Raw genomic sequence first — 22963 nt, forward strand, 5'->3', positions numbered from 1 at the left:
ATTTTCTACATAAGGAAATTTCTGTACCAAGTCAGAAATATAACAGTTGTTTTCCATTCGTTTGATTTGATTGAGCTTTTGATTTTGTCATTTGATCAAGGACTTTCCGTTTTGAATTGTCCTTGAAGTTCGGTACTTTGTTATTTTACCCTTTTTTGCATAGAATTAACAGAAATCGAGATAGAAAATTTTTAATGCGTGTCTGTGATACTTCAATGTACTAAAATTCAACCACTGGATTATGCAACAGATCATGTAAATAAACTAATACGAAAAAGGCTTCGTGGTGTATAAGGCAGTACAACAGAAGCCCAAGTAGCGCAACAACACATTATATGACAGTTGTTGTCCATTCGTTTGATATGTTTGTGCTTTTGATTTTGTCATTTGATCAGGGACTTTCCGTTTTGAATTTTCCTCGGAGTTCAGTATTTTTGTGATTTAATTTTTTAAAACCAAAACTTAATGGATATTGTTGTAAACCTTTCAAACACTAAAACCAAAATTTGAATTCCTGGAGCAATTTTTCTGAACGAAAGTGTCTTTAATATAAGTTAAGTCAACTCTTCACATCGCTTTTCTTATGTAACTCAAATGTGCATATTTGTGTATACATTTCAGCATTACAAAAATTTGCCTTTGGACCTTCCGAATGAGATAAAATTTAAAAATTGCTTCGAATCCAACAAGATCGACAGACTGCAATTAGTAATAGCGTTAGTGGATAACGGTCATAAATTTGCCAGTCATTCCATTATTTGAAAATATACGCAACATTTACTTGTTTTATACAAAATAATATACACCCGTTATTGTCAAACATGAACACTATGCTTTAAATCCCAAAAGTTTTTATATTGAAACATAAATATATATATGTAACTAGTCCATATTTCAACTTATAAGATTTTTTAAATAAGGTAATATACCGAAGTTGTTTGTAATTGTTTATGTCCAAACTTACAATATGCAAATTCCCAACTCAAAGACATGACACCAGGTTCGTGCATTTACAATATTTCGATTAGATTAATTCCCGGTCATGCTGTCTGTCAAAATGAACCATGCGAGTAGATATATACGTATGTTAGGTTTCTAATTGCGTAACAGAAAATCGTTGAATTAAATTAATCGATTGTCTGTTGTAATGATGGACGACTGAAGGAATACGATGTTTTGTCTGATAAAAGCACTAAAACCATTAACATGTGGTTCCTTATCTATACTTCTGCTCTTGCAAAGTGAGTGATTTGTTTATGGGTTCTTAAAAGGAGTATAAAAGCATGTCTAACGTGCTTAAACATACCATAATCTCCAGGAAAAGCTCTTTTAGCACCATTTATTGGTAAAATATTGGAAGACTTAATTTGGTCTATCTTGTTAGCAAACCAAGATTGCAGAACTGTATTATATCTAAAAGAGAACAAGATCAATACGATTAGATAATAAAATTAATATAAAATATTACTCAGCAACATTTCCTGTTTTTCTAGGTTTTTTTATGCGCACTTCGGAGTCCTATAAAATTATTCAACAATAAACCGGTTTTCCAGTATAATTTTCTGTCTTTCGATCTTTAAATTCCCATAGTTTATTGACATATAATTTAATTAACCATGCTATAAATGCACACAAGTTGATTTAAAAATCTAGATTATGAAGAAAGTGTCATAGTCAATGGTAACAGATGAAACTTGATTAATACAAAGTTTTACAAAAATGTATTGTAATTGCGAATATTCCCTGGATGTAAATCACGAAACAAGCTCTTAGTTTGATTAAAACAACAGACAAAAGTACGAGTCAGATATAATAAACTGATAAATATTGGTATGGCTATGGCATTTCAGTAATAACTCACGCATTACTAGAAACATTACAAGTATTCGAAAGTGTACCTAATGAAGACAACATTTTCAGAGTTCCCTTTTATCATCAGATATACTTTGCTTTGATTCAAAAACTTGTCTATCAGAGCAAGGGCATACGATACAGTACCAAGGGTAGATAAATATGCATCCAAATTTAATCCGTTTTTTTTTTGCAATGTTAATAATTCAAGCATTTCACGGAAAAATGACTAACATCACATCAAATTGGTTCCGTGGATTTGAAATTATTTGCAAAGGAAAATAAAGATAATGTATATTTTAACCCTCAAAATCTACTGCGGAGTGTATAAAACATGAGGCAACTGAAGACTGTTTACTTTCCTATCATTAATAAATTCATAAATTCGTATATGACAGTAATTCGAATAGCGTTCTCATGTACGAGTAGAATTACTGCACGACGCTGTTGCATTAAAAATACACCTAGACATAATTTAGCGCCAATAATGGGATTGCTAACTATGTTTTCTTTTTCTAGTAAAATAGTGGACACATCGGCCCCCATTTTCCCTTTGCAATCGATGATGTACTGCTTTAAGAATGTTATATCGAAATTGCAAGAAAAAAATCAAGGTAGAATTTTTTCTGTATGCATGTACGAATTTAAACTTCATTTTAGGAATTAACTGAAAGGCCAATAATTTAAGGAACACTTTGCAAAAACCGGGTGAAAATATCTCTTTCTGTTGGAAAGTTGTGTTAATTTTTCGGAAAGTATCGAAAAATAAAATTTTGGGTTTTTACATAAAACATGATAATTTCAAGCTCAAATATTTCGAAGAGTAAGTCATGGATGCCTGTTTGTTTGTCTTCGCATAATTCGATAGTGCATATCAAAATTGACTTGTGTCAAAATTTTAGGGAAAAGTCAACGAGGGGTCTTTTCTGCATCCTATGCTCCTACATGTTTTAAGACAGTCAGTTACACACGAGTAAATCACAAAACGTAGGTGCTTATTTCGTGTTTCATATTAGTCTAGTCGTTATTATACAAACAGTATATCGGGACTTCAATAAACAATGAGAACACCATACGTCGAAAATGCTCATGTGATCGTGAATGTTTCAAACGAGTCAAAATGTATGTATTTTTCTTCTGTTTATTAGGAAAAATAAGACATTAGAACAAAACTCAGACACGTCAAATTTGAAGCTGCTTAAGAAAATTAATCTTAAGTGTCAATTAGAAACCTGTACCCTGTACTTAGGTCATATAATAGTAGTAATCGGCAGATTAGCCCGGGGATTATGTTATAGATAATGCATATGTAAAAATTTTTCTTGCCATATAACACACCGAGGGGTTTCAGGATTGTTCAAATGAAAGACCGACCGTAGGGAGGTCTTTCTTTGCGCAATCCTGTACCAAGTCATGAATATGACAGTTGTTTTCCATTCGTTAGATGTGTTTGAGCTTTTGATTTTGCCATTTTATAAAGAACTTTCCGTTTTGAATTTCCCATGGAGTTCGGTATTTTTTGTTATTTTACTTTTTTTTATATTACCATTAGCTATTATAATTGGAAAACTTGTATCTTTTATATTTATGGTTTTGCCGCGTCTTCTTTTATTTATTGTTGTTTTATTTTTGTGTGTGTGTGTGTGTGGGGGGGGGGGGGGGGGGTAACCAAAGTATGACTGATTAAGTTATAGTTGAATACCAATATTTCATGTACACCATCACCATTAAACGTTGACAATATCATTGTTTTGGTATTTGTTGATAAAAAAACAAACGGATTTAATTTCAACTTATGTTTCATATATTATGCCTGACAGTCTCAGCTTAATAATAAAGATCATATATCAAACCAAGTGTTACAGAATGATCGACATATACAATTAAGTGTGACGATTCCTTCAGGTTTCTATGTTTTGGTAATAACATACTTGTCATATAACTGACTTCAGTTTCGGAATTAGGTGTATGCCGTTATATTTTCATAGAACTCAAAACAGTTTATAATAATACAGCAAAACTATCTACTGATCAAAGTTTAAATATAAAATTTGCAAAAAACACAGAACACCCAATTTTTATACTGTTGAACTTAATGATCGGTGGTTTGTAAACCAGATTGCCATAGAATATTTTTACAATGATTATGAATGCAGTAAATTACGTTTACCTAATTTTGCTTATATTCAACAAACCGGTTCTTGAAGATTTGATAAATTTTGATAAACTAGTAATGTTCATTCGATGATTACAATCTACATTTTCCATTAAATTTATTGAGAAACAGATTCTTCCATTATAACCAGTTGACTACAAAATGTATCCCCTCCCGTTAGTTCGTCTTCCAAATTCAAAAATGTTCGTTAAACCTTGCATTAAAAAGTTAGAAAATTTTATCATCTCATGATCATATTGTCCTAAGTAATGAGCAGTTGTTTGATTCATGTTGGAATCAAGTTATATGAAAACAAAAGATCAACGATTCCTCAGATAGTGAGATGCGTTTATCAATCATTAAGTTGATTACAAGCATGTGCCATTAAAATAATGTGTTATCTGCAAACATTCGAGTCTCGAAATTGAGACCATTTATAAAATTTCTTTAAGGTATCTACCAAATAATATTCGAACACAAATATTTCATAGCCAAGGGTATATCAGTATTTGAATACACATAAAGCTATATGACCAAAGTGTTTGTAATAAGAATATCCAAATCACGTGAGCCAAATCCATCTAAAGTCAAATTTTCCCGTACCCAATCAACCCTGAAATTATATCAAATAAAAATCAACAAGTTGAATATCGGAACTCATATTGCATCTATATTATCTCATTACCAGAAAGAAATTTCACTAGACATAAACATAGCCTAAATTGGAAACAGTCTAGAAATATATTATTTTCACAAATCTGTCAATTCTGTCTACGGCTATTAATCGGTAAAAATATGTCAATGGGTGCAAAACTAATGTGGAATCAGCAAATAATTTTCAGTTGTTTGAGAAAAATCTGGATTAAATGATTGCTGTTTGCTTAATGTGCACTGGCAAAATTTAAAGAAATTTAATATTTTTTAGAACGATAACAAATTAACATATATTTCTAATAGATTGGCTCTGCAAAGTGGTACAAGGGGGAATAACGGTTAACATCTGGACTGCCAATGAAAAATAGGGGTATGTAAGATAGGAACAGATATTCCGCATTACAACATTTGACTTAAAACCCCTGAAAAAATATGTTGCAAAGGTTCTTTAACGTGCTGAGAGCATGACACTGTTCCAACACGAGGCATCGGATTTTACATTAAAATTCCGACTGCACGTGACTGCGTTTTTATACATCGAAGCCAAAGACATTTAAGCGTGGGTTTCATCGGACTGAAGAAGTACAGGTGGTCATGTTTCTATAACCGCAGTCGATCAGTATGAAATCTTGAGACTGCCTAACAATAAAGAAGAAAATGTTCTTGTCATCATAATTTCGAAAGCCAAAGATCGCAAATTGGTCAAATTTGTTCAGACTGTCAACATGTCGAATTGAATGTGTTACAATCCATAAAGGAGAACTCAAGTTATCACCAAAATCAACGCCTCTGAATGATAGATATATGCTTCTGATTTATTTTGGAATGAATGGAAAAATTTGGTTATCTAGAAATCTAAACTGTTATCTTAATATTATCCATAGCCCTAATATACAAACAAAACCTTTGGGACATCACCATTAAAAAATTGAACGAGGGTTCCGCTAACCCGATTGGTCTGTGGGGCAAATGGCCTGTGATATTGCTTTATTATTTAAATAACATTTCAAGAAATTCAATCTAAACAATGTTCCTCTTAGCTTGGCTAATCCGACTTGTTCATGGTAGAAGGGGTGACTGAAGTGGAATTGGCTAACCCCCCAGGTCTGGAGTCACATGCCTAATAACTTAAAAACCATAGTAATAAGTTTAAATCTAAAAACCAGCTATGACCTAGAACTATGATCTACCGACATTATAATTAATATGATTCCTTCGTTTCCTATTATCAACCATTCGAATAAGTTTAAATAAATTCCAACTTAGTCAGGGAAAGTTGACCTTAGATTGATTTGTTTATTCTTTTTATGTAACTTTTGGTCATATAGCTCCTCAAATATTCAAGTACTTGTACATCTTTTGGCTTTCATTTTTTGGGTTCGAGCGTTCCGTTGAGTGTAAATTTAGTAAAAAGTGTTATTCTCATTTTATAGCAGAGGATCAATACCGTTGCTTATGGACTTCTTGTCACCGTGGTTATCATTAGCTCAAAAGTAAGTGCTTCTGGATTGACATGAGTTCTAACAGATTATTTTTTTTAAATAGAAATTATCATGAAACTAAGGTTCCAACTCCCTCAGGCAAAGTTTTCCTTAAATGAATTTCTATAGTACCTCTGGTTGTTTAGATTCTTATGTATTAATATATTTATACATCCTTGTTAGATGCATCAAACTTTTAAACTGTATTTTTTTTAAACAGATGTGGCATTGACCTTAGACTTATTGATCAGACATTCAATAGGGTTCTGTCATTTCACTATATCTTCCATTAATATAAACGTTTAAAACATTTAAAACAGACAAACGACACACAAATAATTATCCAACAAAAATAATTTTCTTGATATATTAGTTACAGCAACCTTTAAATGTGATCCCAAAATTAAAAGGCTTCTTATATCCCTTCTTATATCATCCATCTATATATGCGTTTTGTTCCAATTAAGGAAGGTAAACTCAAGTTATCATCCAGAAATTAATTTTTGTTTACTGACGAACGAACGGACTGACAATGTGACGACACTATGATCCATTTTTCATTTTGCAATTTTTGGAAAACAAAACTCATATATACTATCTACAACTATCATGTGTATAACTTTATTTTCAAAATTATTGCATAAGTATCACTTATTCGCTGTACTATTTTATGAATAGTACTGACGTTCCAATTAACATCGAAATAACGTTTGGTCCCGTCATACTTTGAACGACAAAATTATTTTATGTCTACCTGTGCGAATTTCAAACGCACGATTTTACGCCAGTACTTAATACCTTCCATTCTTTGTGGGGGGATTTTACATAGATAAATAAAATCGTATAATAAAAAAGCAAAATGAGGATGTTAAATTTGATGTATGCCTTTTTGTGCTTCTTCGTTACATTTGTTTGTTTTATAGTGATTAAGATGATAACACAATGTTGACTGCTGTACCCCTATTTTTGACATTTTTACCTATTGTGTCTGTTTGTTTTGTTCACGCATGTCGTTGTCGATATAATGGAATTTGATGCGACTGTCATACAAGTGAGAGGTTTAGCTAGCTATAAAACCAGGTTCAATCCACCATTTTCTACATAAGAAAATGCCTGTACCTAGTCAGGATTATGACAGTTGTTATCCATTCGTTTGATGTGTTTTAGCTTTTGATTTTGCCATTTGATTAGGGACTTTCCTTTTTGAATTTTCCTCGGAGTTCAGTATTTTTGTGATTTTACTTTTTGAATGACTGGAAACATGAGTTAACTATCTTTAAGAATATTGCTCACCTCATAACTACAATATATCCTGCATATAAAATAAGCATGATGAGGGATTCATACCACGTCACAATGCCATCTGAAATAACCTAAAATATAATTAACAAATTTAATAGAACATATTGTGCTATATATTTTGCCGATAGCTTGTGTCTTTTATATGCTCTTCCGTTTTCCATTCTTGTCACAGAAACTAATTTAACCGCTTCGTAAATATTTTTTCATTTTTTACTGCTCTCTGTCAACGTAACGAATAGAAAAAGCCTGAAGCACATACAAAATCAAGTACTTTTCGCTACAAAGAATTTCAAAAGCCTTGAATTAAAATTAAAAAAAACATGTTCCTATGCAGGTGATAAAAAATTGTGATTATGTAAAACATGATTTGCACCCCTCCTACTCACACAATCTTCTTGTTCACATCGAAAAATGTCGAATAACAAAGCTAACATTCATAATAGATATTCTTTATTTTACCAAAGTTTAATTTAAAAAACAATACATAATATCTGTTCGTTTAAACTTGATAGTATTCATTCATCAGAAGACAATATAAAAGCTATTTTGGTTAACCAACTGTCCATATTTGAATCTGTGTGGGATGTAGGATACAAACCTTTTGATTCTGTGTGGGATGTAGGAAACAAACCATTTGATTCTGTGTGGGATGTAGGATACAAACCATTATTTTTACAGATTTAGAAGCCGATAAAATACACCCGAGTCAAGTTGAATTGTAATGTTACAACGGTAGTCTGTTTTACTATACAATTTGTTTTGGAATTCATGTTATCCTTTTTATGCATTAAAAAATATTATATTCCCAACTTGGTACACGATTAAAGCTTTACCTTAGATACATTAAACAAATATAAAAAATTGTAGGTCTATTTGTTCTGTCTTAAAACTGTATATTGTTAAGTGTTTTAGTAGTTCCATGCTAGGAGCCTGTGATGTCATTATTGTTTCTCGTTTATTTTTATACGTCAGGACGTTTGTTTTCGGTTTTGAATTGCTTCTCATTTTGACATCACGAGGCCTGTAAAAGGCATTGGTGCTGCTCAAATCCGTGCCCTTAGTTATCTCATTGGCAGCCCTGCAACTTTATCTATATATAAGCAGCATCATTTAACTTCACGTTATAGATGATTTCTCTACCTGAATAATTCAAAATTAGGTAACTATGTTGAACGCATCTCCCCCATCGAACTAGAGATAAAGGATACAATAGATACAGTTAAATCTGCCTATATCTTGACTTACATCTAGAAATTGACAACTGTGGTCGGTTGAAAACAAAACTTTACAACAAAAGAGATGATTTCAGCTTCCCAATTGTGAACTTCCCATTTCTATGTAGCAACATTCAAGCAGCACCTGCATGCGGAGTATATATCTCCCAGTTTAAACGATATTCCAGGGATTGTATTTTCTATCATGATTTCCTTGATAGAGGGTTGCTACTCACAAGGATGCTATTAAACCGTTGTGAAGTTGAAATCGTTCCTTCGTAAATTTTACGGACGCCATCACGAGTTGTTTGACCGTTATGGAATATCCGTTTCACAGATGACAACGGATATGTTCCAATTGTCGTAACTACAATCCCGCCCCCTTCCCCCGAATGCTACCTACCGAATTAGACTTATCACCGGGTTTGTACAAGCATGAGCAACACGACGGGTGCCACATGTGGAGCAGGATATGCTTACCCTTCCGGAGCACCTGAGATCACCCCCAGTTTTTGGTTTTTGGTTTGTATTGCTCAGTCTTTGATTTTCTAAGTTGTGTTTTGTTTACTGTTGTTTGTCTGTTTCTATTTTTCTTTTTTAGCCATGGCGATGTCAGTTATTGTCGACTTATGAGTTTGAATGTCCCTTTGGTGTCCTTCGCCTCTCTTTAAACCCCATTTCAAAATGTGGAAAGCTATTGTTGTACAGTGATATAAAACAACAACTTTGTCAAAATAACTGAATCAGCAAGATAAATAAATCGTAGTAACCAAGTAAAATAAATCGTAGTAACCAAGTAAAATAAATCAATCTATTCATCTTACTTTATATCACAAATAAACTCATCATAGATATAATTGATAACATTTCGTGATCTGCATGAAAGTAAAAACATTAGAATAATTCAGGACTATTACATTAAAATGCTATCATTAAATAAATCATAGTGGTCTATGAAGCAGCAACAGAAAGTGAAAAAAAAAACAAATAAAAAGGGTTTCAAAATTCCCTGAACTGTATTGCTTGTACATTTTTTATTAAAGCATATTTTCTAATGCAATTATATTACACGACTGAAAGTCGATCATTTATCTTCTTCCCAGTCTTGTTAAACAAATAATTAGATATAAAATTATTTGTAGATTGACATACTAACCTTAAATTGACTTACCAATATAAGAACAATGACAGACAATGAATAATAGAAAGAATCTCTACACATCATCCACCACGACAAAGTAACTACCTATTGTAGAAATAATAACATATATTGATACAACAAGCCAAGATTAATATCTACAGCAAAAATAATAGCGTCAATTCAAACATTGTCAACTGAGTCTACAGTAACTATCGGTTCCAAACTCGCAAATGCGAGCAGAAAAACATAGTCATTGAAATATTCCAAATTCATTCTGCCTATGGTATTTTTGTTCTAACATAAACATAACTTCTATATTAACATGTGTCTTCATAATTTAAATAGTTTGAGCTCCAGGTTTTATGTGAGTAAAACCTGCTTTGACACACTACTTTTAGTTGCAAATGCTTATACTGTGACAATTGGTAGTCGTTCAACTTATATAAGATATTCCAGATCTTGAGTTTCCTATGATGATTTCATCGAAAGAGGGTTACTGCTCACATGAAAGCTATTTAACCAAGGTTTCCAAGTAGAAAAAAAGTCAAGTTTTACGAACGCCATTACGAGTTTGTTGACCGTTATGGAATATCTGAGTCACAGATGACCACGAATATGTTCAAGTTGTCGTAACCACAATCCCGTCCCCTTTTTTTTGATTGTGATGTCACAGAAAGAGACTTATCGTCGGATTTGTACTTGCATGAGCAACACGACGGATGCCATATATGGAGTAGAAACTGCTACCCTTCTTGATCACCTGATATCACCCCTGTTTTTGGTGGGGTTCGTGTTGACTAGTCTTTAGTTTCCTATAGAGTGTTTTGTTCAGTTGTTTGTCTTTTCGTCGTGAACTTTTTTCGCCATGGTGTTGTCAGTGTTCTCCCTCATCAGTGTTTACAGTGTGTTTCCCCTCGGTATCTTCCGCCTCTTTATAATCCATGAAAATGGCCAGTTTACAGTCAAAACGGTCCTAACAATTATCTTCGTATAAACAAACACGGATTCAACTGAGGTATTTATATAACTGCCCTTTACATAACAGACACCGCCCACTGCGTACAGAGTGGGTCAAATTTTCTCCAATAATTTACAAAAATCCGTCTTAATACAAGCATGATTTTTGAATAATCTAAGACACCTTTACTGGTTGGTGTTTGTTTTCATCGGCATATTATCTTTACTTTTCACACCACCGAATCATTGCTAGTGGACATATGCATGTTTAGAAATGAAATAAATATAATATGTGTCTGACTGAGGTAAGCAGTAGTATGTTACAAATGTGTTCGTATTGCATCAAATGCCAGCTGATGCTAAATGATCTTTGACATCATTGTTTAATTGTTCCGAAAAATAACGGTTTGACATGAATAACCCTCCAAACAGATCCAGTGGTGAAGTTGAAATCATCCCTTTGTAAGTTTCACGGACGCCATCACGAGTTGGTTGACCATTATGAAATATCCTTTCACAGATGATAGCAGATATGTTCCTAATCTCGTAACTTTAATCCCGTCCACTTTTCCCGAATGTGACCTACCAAATTAGACTTATTAACGGGTCTGTGCTATCATGAACAACATGACGGGCGCCACATGTGGAGCAGGATCTGCTTACCCTCCCGGAGCACCTGAGATCACTCCCAGTTTTTGGTTGGGTTCGTGTTGCTCAGTCTTTGGTTTTCTATTTTGTGTTTTGTGTACTATTGTTTGTCTGTTAGTCTTTTTTCTTTTTTAGCCATGGCGTTGTCAGTTTATTTTCGACTTATGGGTTTGAATGTCCCTCTGGTATCTTTCGGCTCTCTTTTATAATATAAGGATCTAGAGTTAACTGTTACCATTGATGCCTATAGTATAATATTTCTTGTTAAGTTTGTGTCAGAGTAATATGAGCATCAAGAAACCAATTCACAACTAAAGGTTCAATAAGAGTCAAATGGTTATGATCCAAACAGTAACCATTTTCTCTATAATGTCTACAACAAACTAAACACTCAGTTGTCTTGAAAGTCGTGAATGTAAACAACATTTTACACTGTCCAATTGATTACTTCACACCAATGTATAAAGAAAAACTTATTTGTTGTTAAGGTAGTTAATAAGCTATGTTTTATCCAGTCCAAAGTGAAGTGAAATCAATAATCTTTGAATAATTTAAAAATAGCTATACGCCCAGTAGGTTACGCACACCTAGGGGTCATAGTCATTTCAAATATCCATTCCTTTTGTTTATATTGTCGCAATAACAAGTCTGTTGTCTTCATTTAAAAACCCGTGGCAAATCAAGACATTTGTTCTACATTTCTTGAGAGCAAATAAACTCATCATAAATACCAGGATCAAATTTTGTGTTTACGCCAGACGCGCGTTTCGTCTACAAAAGACTCATCAGTGACGCTCAAATCCAAAAAAAAGTTAAAAAGGCCAAACAAAGTACGAAGTTGAAGAGCATTGAGGACCAAAATTTCTAAAAGTTTTGCCAAATACACCTAAGGTAATCTATTCCTGAGGTAGAAAAACCTTAGTATTTCAAAAATTCAGAAGTTTTGTAAACAGTTAATTAAACTCGTTTTACTATTGGAAAGGGCATTGTGTGAATCTGTTATATATTATACTAGTAGACTTGTGCACATTATCATGTATATTGCTTAACATTAGCTATCTAAATTCGTGACATGGTGACGACTACTCTCGAGAGTGACGTTAATTGAAGTTATTTTCATTGTTAACTTTGTCAATGTGAAAACCCATCCCAATTACCAGGCTATAATTTGGTACTACAGACGCGCGTTTAATATACAGCAGACTCATCAGTGTTGATCTAAGCAAAACAGTTGTCGAGTTGAAGAACCTAAAAAATTGACACAAATGTGCGTAAAACTTCCTTTAAGAGTCGATACAGAACAAAATCTATAGTATTTCAAAGCTTTTTGTCTCATATATGTATGCACTTAATATTTTGCATCTGAGATCTCTAATAGCAAAGTTTCTACAAAACTTGAACCTAAAGGAGCTTAAAGCAAAATTTCATAAATACTGTCGTTCAACCAACACATACTAATATAGTCCTGTCTGATGTGTTCTCACTGGTAACTTTTCTTATGATCGCTGATAAAGATTCATAAATTTAGCCGAAATATCGGTAATTCCGGAAAATCGACTGGGAAATTAATTTTATAATGTTGATGGACTCTAATGCGTACTTCCCCTTAAATAGGCGATGCGCGAGCGAGTCAAATGAACCATAGAAATTGAATGAAGGAATAATTGTTTTTGTACACTGTATGATATATATATGTATGCAGTTTTCTCAGTTGATAATGCATCTATATATAGGGGCAGTTTTAGATTCAATTATTCCTTCATTCAATTTCTATGAAAGTTCATTTAATCAAACACTACCCCATAATCAACAAAGTTTTATGAGCACAATTGCTTCAAATATTTTTACTGACTCGGCGGTTATTGGTGTTTTTGTACACTGTATGATATATACATGTATGCAGTTTTCTCAGTTGATAATGCATCTATATATAGGGGCAGTTTTAGACACAATTATTCCTTCATTCAATTTCTATTTGGATCCATAACACATCAAACACATCAAAAAATTCCAAATATACTCTTACGCTTTCAAGATTTACTATTGTCAACGATGGCCTTAACAATATAAGTGTTTTCTACCACCATTGGTGATGTCATTCTTGAGTAGTAACAAATGATAGGAGAAACAAAGGGGGCAATCAAAATCATGATTTCCAACAGACAACACCAGATTCAAAAATAATAACGACCAAAATACTAACAACTATGACAAAACATTACAAAAAAAACACAGATTGAGCTACGCGAACCCCATAAAAAAAACCTGGTGTGACTTCATGTGCTCCGGAATGGTAAGTTGTTTTTGCACAATATGTGACACTGTTAAAATCTGGTGATACGTCGCATTCAGTAATGTTACAACCGAGTGAAAGAGGACGGAATTGTGGTTGCGACAAATGGAATATATCGTGATTATCTGCGACATACATTCCACAACGGTCAAACAAATCATGATGGCGTTCGTAAAACTTTCGAAAGGTTTGCTTCAATTTTGTAATTTTGTCACTTGAAACCCTTGATGCAATAGTTTCTTTCAAGGAATCAGTGTAGGACATACAACCCTGGAATATTGCATCAACTGGAAGATATATACCCCATATGCAGGCGCTGCTGTGATGTGGAGAAAAAGTATAACAAAAAGACCGAACTCCAAGGAAATTTTAATAAACAGCTGCGCCACGAGCGCATGATACGCCCGTCGTCTTGTGTGTGAGGTTTTATGCAATAATCATAAATCGTTTCTGAGATACAGAGCGACATGTGAAAAACCCCCTTTTTTATTAAAATATTAATAACTCTAAAATAAAATTTTGAATCATCACCAAAAAATATACAGATCTTTAGATTAATATAATGAAGAAGTGTGTAAAGTTTTAATCAATAATCATAAATCGTTTTTGAGATACGGCACGACATGTGAACCCCGCCCCCTTTTTTTACAAAAAACTCAATAACTCTAAAATAAAATTTTGAATCATCACCATAAAGTATACAGATCTTTAGATTAATATAACTAAGAAGTGTGTAAAGTTTTAAGCAATAATCATAAATCGTTTTTGAGATACGGCGAGACATGTGAAAAAAAACACCCCCTGTTTTAGTTACAAAGTCCCGTAACTCAAAAAGTTTTAATCTTATTTTCACCAAAAAGTATACAGATCGTTTGACCATCATAAGAAACAATTATATTAAGTTTCATGAAATTTGGATAAGTCGTTCTCAAGCTACAGTGCGACATGTGGACGCCGGACAGACGGACAGACAGACGGACAGACAGACAGACAGACAGACAGACGGACGCCGGACATTTGTATACCATAATACGTCCCGTCAAAATTTTGACGGGCGTATAAAAAAGGGGAAGTCCATAAAACTGACAAAATCAAACGCTATCAATCAACAATATTCACAATGGGAAAATTGAAATCATAACTAGAAACCTAGCATTTACCCCAAGTCCTTGACATTTCATTGAAAACAATATGTCAGAGTAATAACAGATTTAAATATTTATTCTTTTAAATCAGGTAACAAAAGAGCCTCATTTATAACTGCAAAGTGTTAAGGAAACGATTTGTTGTCAAACTATTTTGCAAATCCAGGGACGTCAATTAGAAACACTAGTTATGTATAATGTACCAATATGAGTGCTGTTATCAAGAATAAGTTTCAAACGACTGGAATAGCATGAACGAAGCACAAACAGCGTCGGACCATGTACGGTGACTGGATAAGTATCTCTGGCTATGCATGCATCAACCACTACACCATTTCAATGTCGCATCTAGTAATTAGTGTCAAAAACTAGCAACTTGACAAAACCGTAAATATTTAGATTGACATTAATGGACATGTGTGATCTATGAAAGAAGAGTTATGTCACTGGTAATGAGAAACATTTCACCTGACTGGAGTAGTTTTAAGTATACCTGGGTTACCAAAATGTCATAATGAGAACAAATTCTAGGTTGTCATAACGACTAAAAATAGCTTTGGCTGGGTATGTTACATGTATATATACAAGTCTTAATTGAAAACAACGTTCAAACCTATATTTGCTTTGGATAAAAACCGCAATTTCTATACGTGTGCATGCAAAACAAATTTCTTGGTAAAGGGGTCCAAATACAGCACAAACAATAATTTCCAGAAAAAACAAAACAGAGAAAAAGTATATTTTAACAAAACGCATTTGACTAGCAGGTTGAACTACGGATGTTCTTAAACCCTGCTGACTGCCATTGGCGATTGCCAAATAAACGGATCACCAGATGTAAAAATATGGATCTTAACTATTTATTTAATACCAAACAGAAAACAATAAACTTGTGGAAATGATAGTATACCGCAAACAAAAGGTGCAAAAATTAGTACACCATATTCGGATTTCGACAATTAATGTCTCTTCGGTGATGTTAGGAATCGAAACGGTATGTGGAAGGCCATATAATTTACCTCAATTTAGGATAGACTCTTGAATTTTGAAGAGTCGAAATAGGATGAACGGATCATATAAATATATATACATATATATATATAAATACCCAAAATCGGCAATAGGATTATAACTTTAATCGAGCAGAACACTTAAAGTATGTCAATGAAAAAAATATATTTAAAAGTTCATATAGGAGGCATTAATATACTTTGATTATAGAATATTAACATCTGCATATTATTTGACTGTCAATTTCTATTTGAATATATTTCGTTACCGTAATTATTTGAATGAACTAAACTGTTTTATGTTTTTGATATAAAGAAATGCAGTATTTATATGTGATTAGAGTTAAACAGCGTAATAATTTTAAGATATTAATATTTGAATTAAACTGTGTCGAAAGAAAAAACTCCGAAGATTGCTGTCAGAAAGATTTACATATCTCTGAATAAAATTAGATATAGGATAAATGCCAATAATGCATTAACGACCTACATACAAGTTTCCGTAATAATTTATACTGATATTATTGGTATCCTTCTTAGACTAGAGATTTCCTATTGACAGTGGCGGTGACAACTAAGTGCTACTTCATCTATGTCATTAAAGATTGTTGTTATGATCATTTAATAAGAATAAGAAGATTATAGGAAATGGAATGTGATCGAGGTTGATAGATGAATGATAGAACAGAACAGAGCCATTTTCCAATGTGATGTATTTGTAAGTTTACCGTCAATGTGACAGCAACCAACCAAAATACGTTAACCCCAGAATACATTAGAAGTCAAATTACAGCATTTAACAATTAAGAAGCGTCCATATCGTATGTCAACCCTAGAGTAATAATGAATATATTAAGACATTACTAAATATTTGAACTATGACGTAAAAAATAAGCATTTTTACGGGAAAATGCACGAATTTGAAACGGAAGTCGTAAAAACATGAAAACACAAACAACTAAGATAAAATGTGTTTCCAATTTCTTGCAATCAGTGGAATAACGATAGATACAATAAATATCAAACAAAAAACAAGTTATTGTTCAATCATATCCGTGTTACAGAAAAAAACATCTCATACAATAATCTTAGTTATTGAAAACAAGCTCTCAATATTTAATATTTTGATTATAAAAATAAAAGTAATCCGGTTTAGAAGGCCAGTTTTTACGTTCTGTATTATTCTTTTTATAATACCGCATTTGTCAGTAAATGACACACATTCTAAACCAATTGTTTGCGATTTCTAGAACTATCTGAAACCATGCCTTCACAGTTAAATAGTCTTCCCTGCAATTTTAATAAGCTAAAAAGTCTTCCCTGCATTAAATCTGCAGTCTACATTTTCGTTCTTATTCTGCTTTTTTTTTATCATTTGCTTCTAGACCTGCTAAATTTGGTAATCAAAACCCCTTCCATATTGAAAAAAAGGGAAGGAGATAACGGAAGGGCAACAAAAACTATTGGCAAAGAAAGGAATTCAACACTGTGGTTCAATAGATTCAAGACAAACAGGCAAATGACTGCCATTAAAACACTAAAAGAATGAGCAACATGAACCAAAACAAAAACAAAATTAAGTGAACGCTGGTGCTCCGGAAAGATGAGCAGTTTTTTGGGCCAGATGTGATATTTTTTGTGTTACTCTTTTAAAATCAATTGCTTGGTCATAATAAGGGACTAAGTAAACTATGTAGGATTTAATTATTAAATTGTTGTAAAGGAATTAGTGTGCTCAATTGCCGTAGTGCTGTGTATTTGCCATGGTCATAATTATAAACTAACTAACTATAAAACTTCAAATTTTTAGAAAAAACTAAGGATTTTCTACCCAAGGAATAGATTACCTTAGCTGTATTTGACAAAACCTTTCGGGATTCTTGGTCCTTAGTGCTCTTCAACTTCGTACTCTATTTGGCCTTTTTAACGTGTTTGATTCGAGCATCACTGATGAGTCTTTTGTGGACGAAACTTGCGTCTGGTGTACAAAGTTTTAATCCTGGTATCTATGATGATTTATTTTTTTTACAAACACTGGATCGATGCCACTGCTGGTGGAGATTTCTCCCCGAGAGTATCACTAGCTTAGCTTTATAGTCAGCACTTCTATGTTGAAATGAATTATTATTGATATGGTCATAATTATAAATTAACTGATTATAAAACTTTGAAATTTTCGAAAAAAAACTAAGGATTTTATACCCCGGGAATAGATTACCTGTGCTGTATTTGACAAAAACTTTCAGGAATTTTGGGTCCTCAATGCTCTCTAACTTCGTACTTTATTTGGCCTTTTTAACATTTTTTTATTCGACCGTCACTTATGAGTCTGTTGCAGACGAAACGCGTGTCTGGCGAACAAAATTTTAATCCTGGTATCTACGATGAGTTTTGTTTGCCAAAATTACTCCTTCATTATTGATTTTTCGTTTGCTTTATGAAAACTGTCAGAATGGGATACGATTTTCTTCTGAACCATTAGACATAGATTGCTTTAAACAAGATGCCGATTCGTCACAGGCAATTACACTGAAATGCAATATTGCAGGATTGATTATATAACTATATCAGCTTTGGTTATTTGGCACAAAAGTAGTCATGTGAGACTTTCAATATAAGACATGTACATCCCCAATGACATAAACTAGATTCATATTACATTTTTCATTTATGTTTTTACACTTTACTTTATTATACTCGTCAAATTCGTCATTTTCTTACAGACAATGGAATTCTAAACAGAGCTTTAACATTAACTCAACAGACTATCTATGATGAGAATCTTGAAATTATTACGTAACACATATCGGTTCTCATTGGTAGCCTTATGATGTGGGAAAGATTCTATTGGCAAGAATGAAATATAGAATTGGGAACATGTCCTGGACAGGAGAATGTATTAAATCTGGACAAATTACTGTATGGGTATTTCTAATCCGATCCGATACCCGATCAATGAATAATTTTGCCTTTAATGGTTTACCTTGCTTTCCAATGTCGCGTCAAATTAATGTTAATAAATAAAAGGAAGAACTAAGATGAATAAGTTTCTTACTGCTCATCTGACTATATATGCAGATACACCAATACTAAAAATACATATTACTGCCAATTATCTTCAAGAACTTTGTAAGATTACATGTATTCTATGTTACAAAATCAAATGATATATCAAAACCAGATACACCAAGTCCACATGGTACCCCCTAATTGTGCATTAGAATTATTGTGAGAATGATCTTGATATCTAGTAAGCATCTAATAACAAGTTAGTAAAATGACTGTGTAGGAAACCAAGCATGACTTCTCTTAAACTGAGTTTTACTGTGCGTACTGTTGTACGTTTGTTTTTTCTACATTGGCTAGAGGTATAGGGGAGGGTTGAGATCTCAAAAAACATGTTTAATCCCGCCGCATTTTTGCGCCTGTCCCAAGTCAGGAGCTTCTGGCCTTTGTTAGTCTTGTATCATTTTTAATTTTAGTTTCTTGTGCATAATTTGGAGTTTAGTATAACGTTCATTATCACTGAACTAGTATACATATTTGTTTAGGGGCCAGCTGAAGGACGCCTCCGGGTGCGGTAGTTTCTCGCTGCATTGAAGACCCATTGGTGGCCTTCGGCTGTTGTGTACTCTATGGTCGGGTTGTTGTCTCTTTGACACATTCCCCATTTCCATTCTCAATTTTATGAGAATATCCATATGCAAATAAGTATTGCATCAAAAATGATTAAGATGGGCTTAGAATACCATACTTATGAGTATTATGCACAAAGAAGAAATATAACACCTTCCCCATACTTAAACATCCACATTTTACTTAAAAGTATGATACAGCGAAGCACTCCAAATCTTTTAAGAAAGCTTAAACTTGTGTCGCTTAAGGTTGACCAGTTTGTGACATAAACTGTTGAGAAACGTATACCAGAAAGGAGGAGGTCCGGTAAGGGCCGATTTTGGCCTCAAAACTCAGGTTCATCTGATGAAAGATTTCTGACACTTTTTAAACACTTAAGTGTCTACTTCAGCCGATTCCATTACTTTATGTGAAAGATTTGAACTGATTTAGTCATTAAAGTCGCTCAAATTCAAGCTTAAATATGAAAAATCTATCAAATATGCCATAATATGTCACTTTTCGGATGGTTTTTGTCAAAAATGAAAGTGGCCGCATCCGTGTTCATTCTCAACCTTTATATATGTTATGTATTATCATTAAATACAACTTACATTTAAATATTAAGAATGAACACAAATGCGGCCACTTCCATTTCAGACGGAAACCGTCTAAAAATTAACCAAAATGCTAAACTTTCGAAGATTTCAGTAATTAAGCATGACTTAATGATGCTAGTACCAGATACATGCGCATTGTATTGTCAAAAACTGCCCATATCTAAGTAACAGAAGTATTCTTCTTTCCAATAAATAGCTAAAAATTTACATTTTAACAATTTTGAAAAACTGCTATATTTTGGGGCCAAAAAGGGGTCTTACTGGGCCTACTCCTTTGTCGCTTTCTATTGGCCAGTCGAAGTTAATGAAGTACGTGATTAAGTGACAGTAGAGCCAGTAATATAAACATTTGGTATTTGATGTCTAAGTCTTGGTCATTTGTTACTTCTTTACTCAGTTGATAATTGTTAAAAAATTTTCAGGCACTATTTTCTACATCTTAATATTCATGGCAGAGAGAATGGTTTTTTTTTTGCTTTAGTCATTTTAGACATTTACTGGAATTGGTTTAAAGCAATCGTTACTTGGGTCTTATTCATTTACTATCTTCTCTACTACTTACACGATGTGAACGTTTCCTGACCGCTTTACTATATTTATAATCAACGTGTTGTTTATTGTGTTGTTCTATTCTCGGTCTTACATTGGTTTAAGATTTTTCTACCCAAGGCAAAGACTGCATAAGCCGTATTTAGCACATCTTTCCGGAATGTCATTTTTTTCATTCTCATTAACATGGTATTTGATGTGGCCTTCAAATTATTTTGATTGGAATGCCACTGATGAGTCTGACGCAGACCAAACGCACGTCTGGCGTACCAAATTAAAGTCCTGATATCTTTGATGAGATTTTACATAAGTCGAAGTTCAATTTTCCGGCGTTCTTTTTTGTTTTTTCTTTTGCTACGTAACCAAAAAAGGCGCCTATGCCTGATGATGTTTAAAATGACCACATGTTTTGTAGATCAATACAGTATGTTTTATATAAAATCTTGATACAATTGAGCAACTTTTATTATGCCAACATCATGAATATATTTACCTGTCCAGCAAGTATTCCGCAAATCCCAATGACAAACAAAATATTGAACACGGCTGAACCTACAATGGTCCCTACACCTACATCCCCTTTAGTTATAAAAACACCTGAAAAATATTACAATAATTATGAAAATTTCTTTTCGATCAATCTAATTTAACCGAATATATCTTCATTTAAATTGTCCATACTAAGACAGATTGGATATCAAAGTTAGTACGTTCGGTTGACTACTGAATTGCTGACTAACACTAAGTCTTGTAAACATAATTAAATTGTTTTTTTTTCTCATCTATATTTAGATTTTGAAAATTATTTGAAAATCAGTTTCACAAAATTCTAAGATATGGCTATATGAAATGTATTTTGAAACAGACAAGTCTTCGAGGAGGTAAAAGAAACGACAGCGAGCTTTTTTCAACGTCACTATATATAGAACGTGCAAGCACCTGGCATCTATGCTGTAAAACCGTCGTGAAAGTGTTTATGTTTGTTCTCTAGAATGAATATGTTTTCACTGATTTAAATGCTAGTTTTCAATAATGTTTGCAGTGTTAAACAATTTGTCGTTAATCTATAATTAAAAAATCAAACTTCATATTGGTATTTTAAGAATATATTATCAATATGCATTAGTGTGAGCCAAAATTTGTTCCTGTGAAAAAAGTACCAGTGGAACTAATATCACAGGAAATATGTTCTGGAAGAACTTTTTTCACAGATAATTTCTATATAATTTGTTCCATCTCTATAAAATAAGTTCCACACTTTACCTGGTGAAATAAGTCCTGGGTTTGTAATATTTGTTCCTTACCTAGTGAAATAAGTTCTGGGTTTGTGAGATTTGTTCCCCACCTGGTGAAATAAGTTCCTTGTCTGTGAAATATGTTCCACTGGTTAAACAAGTTATCTTATATACTGAGCATTTGTCATCAGTGAGTTTCAATTTATCATTCAAGTACATTATAAACACATGTATTATATTGATAATGTAATAAAATAAAAGTGTAAACATCAAATTTGGATCCTGTGGAGTATGTAGTATGTTTAATAACATACTACATAAAAATACCAAAATGACACTTACTTTTTATATTGTGTGGGTTTTTCATGGTGATATTTTTGGTGAATTGTTCATAAAGATTTTTAAAATTTTGATTTCCAGAATCACTAACGGGGAATAGATTTTCTACTTAGGCATCAGGGACAGCAATATAAATGCGGTATCTTGTCATTCTAGTGAAATCTTTTATTATATGCTACTGATGAAGGAGTACGTATTCACTATCATATAAATACTCAAACCATAAATCATTTTTAATCTATCTTTCCGTAATCAAAATTCTTGTACGTGTTTATCTATTTAAAAATTGATATGGTTTCAGTCTACTCGGAAAAATGAGCAAAGCAAAGCCCATCGAAAATCGGGGGTGATCTCAGATGCTCCGGAAGGGTAAGCAGATCCTACACTACTATGGGCTCCCGTTGTGTTACTCATGGTAAGTAAATCTCATTCGGTGATGTCGTAATCGAGGAAAGCAGGACGGGCATGTGGTTACGACAATAGGAACAAACCATACTTGGGACCCTTGGAACAATAGCTTCTATGTAACCATCAACCCTCTGTAAATAAAATCATGATAGGAAATACAAGCTCTGGAATATCGAATACTGATAAATCTCGGGTATACTTAGAACCGGCCATTTTTGTCAACCAGTAAGGACCATGTATGGGCCTCTTAAAATCTAGTTTGATTGAATTGTTTATTATGGTTGCTATCTCGTAAACTGTTTTTGTCATATCTCATTGTATTCTTTGTGTTTCCCAATGATGCTGT

General features: G+C 33.1%; 1 protein-coding gene across 1 annotated transcript in view; it reads right to left on the reverse strand.

Moving 5' to 3' along the window:
- The window catches only part of LOC127738114 (sodium/potassium/calcium exchanger 4-like), a 92461-nt gene that overhangs the window by 15711 nt on the left and 53787 nt on the right, over window positions 1–22963 (reverse strand). The window contains exons 5-8 of the mRNA XM_052249246.1: window positions 21129–21232; window positions 9829–9903; window positions 7435–7514; window positions 1307–1413 (exon numbers count right to left, since the gene is read on the reverse strand). Coding sequence (XP_052105206.1) covers window positions 1307–1413; window positions 7435–7514; window positions 9829–9903; window positions 21129–21232 — 366 coding nt within the window. The remainder of the gene's footprint in view (window positions 1–1306; window positions 1414–7434; window positions 7515–9828; window positions 9904–21128; window positions 21233–22963) is intronic.

Source organism: Mytilus californianus, unplaced genomic scaffold (assembly GCF_021869535.1).
Source record: "Mytilus californianus isolate M0D057914Y unplaced genomic scaffold, xbMytCali1.0.p SCAF_4, whole genome shotgun sequence".
NCBI lineage: Eukaryota > Metazoa > Mollusca > Bivalvia > Mytilida > Mytilidae > Mytilus > Mytilus californianus.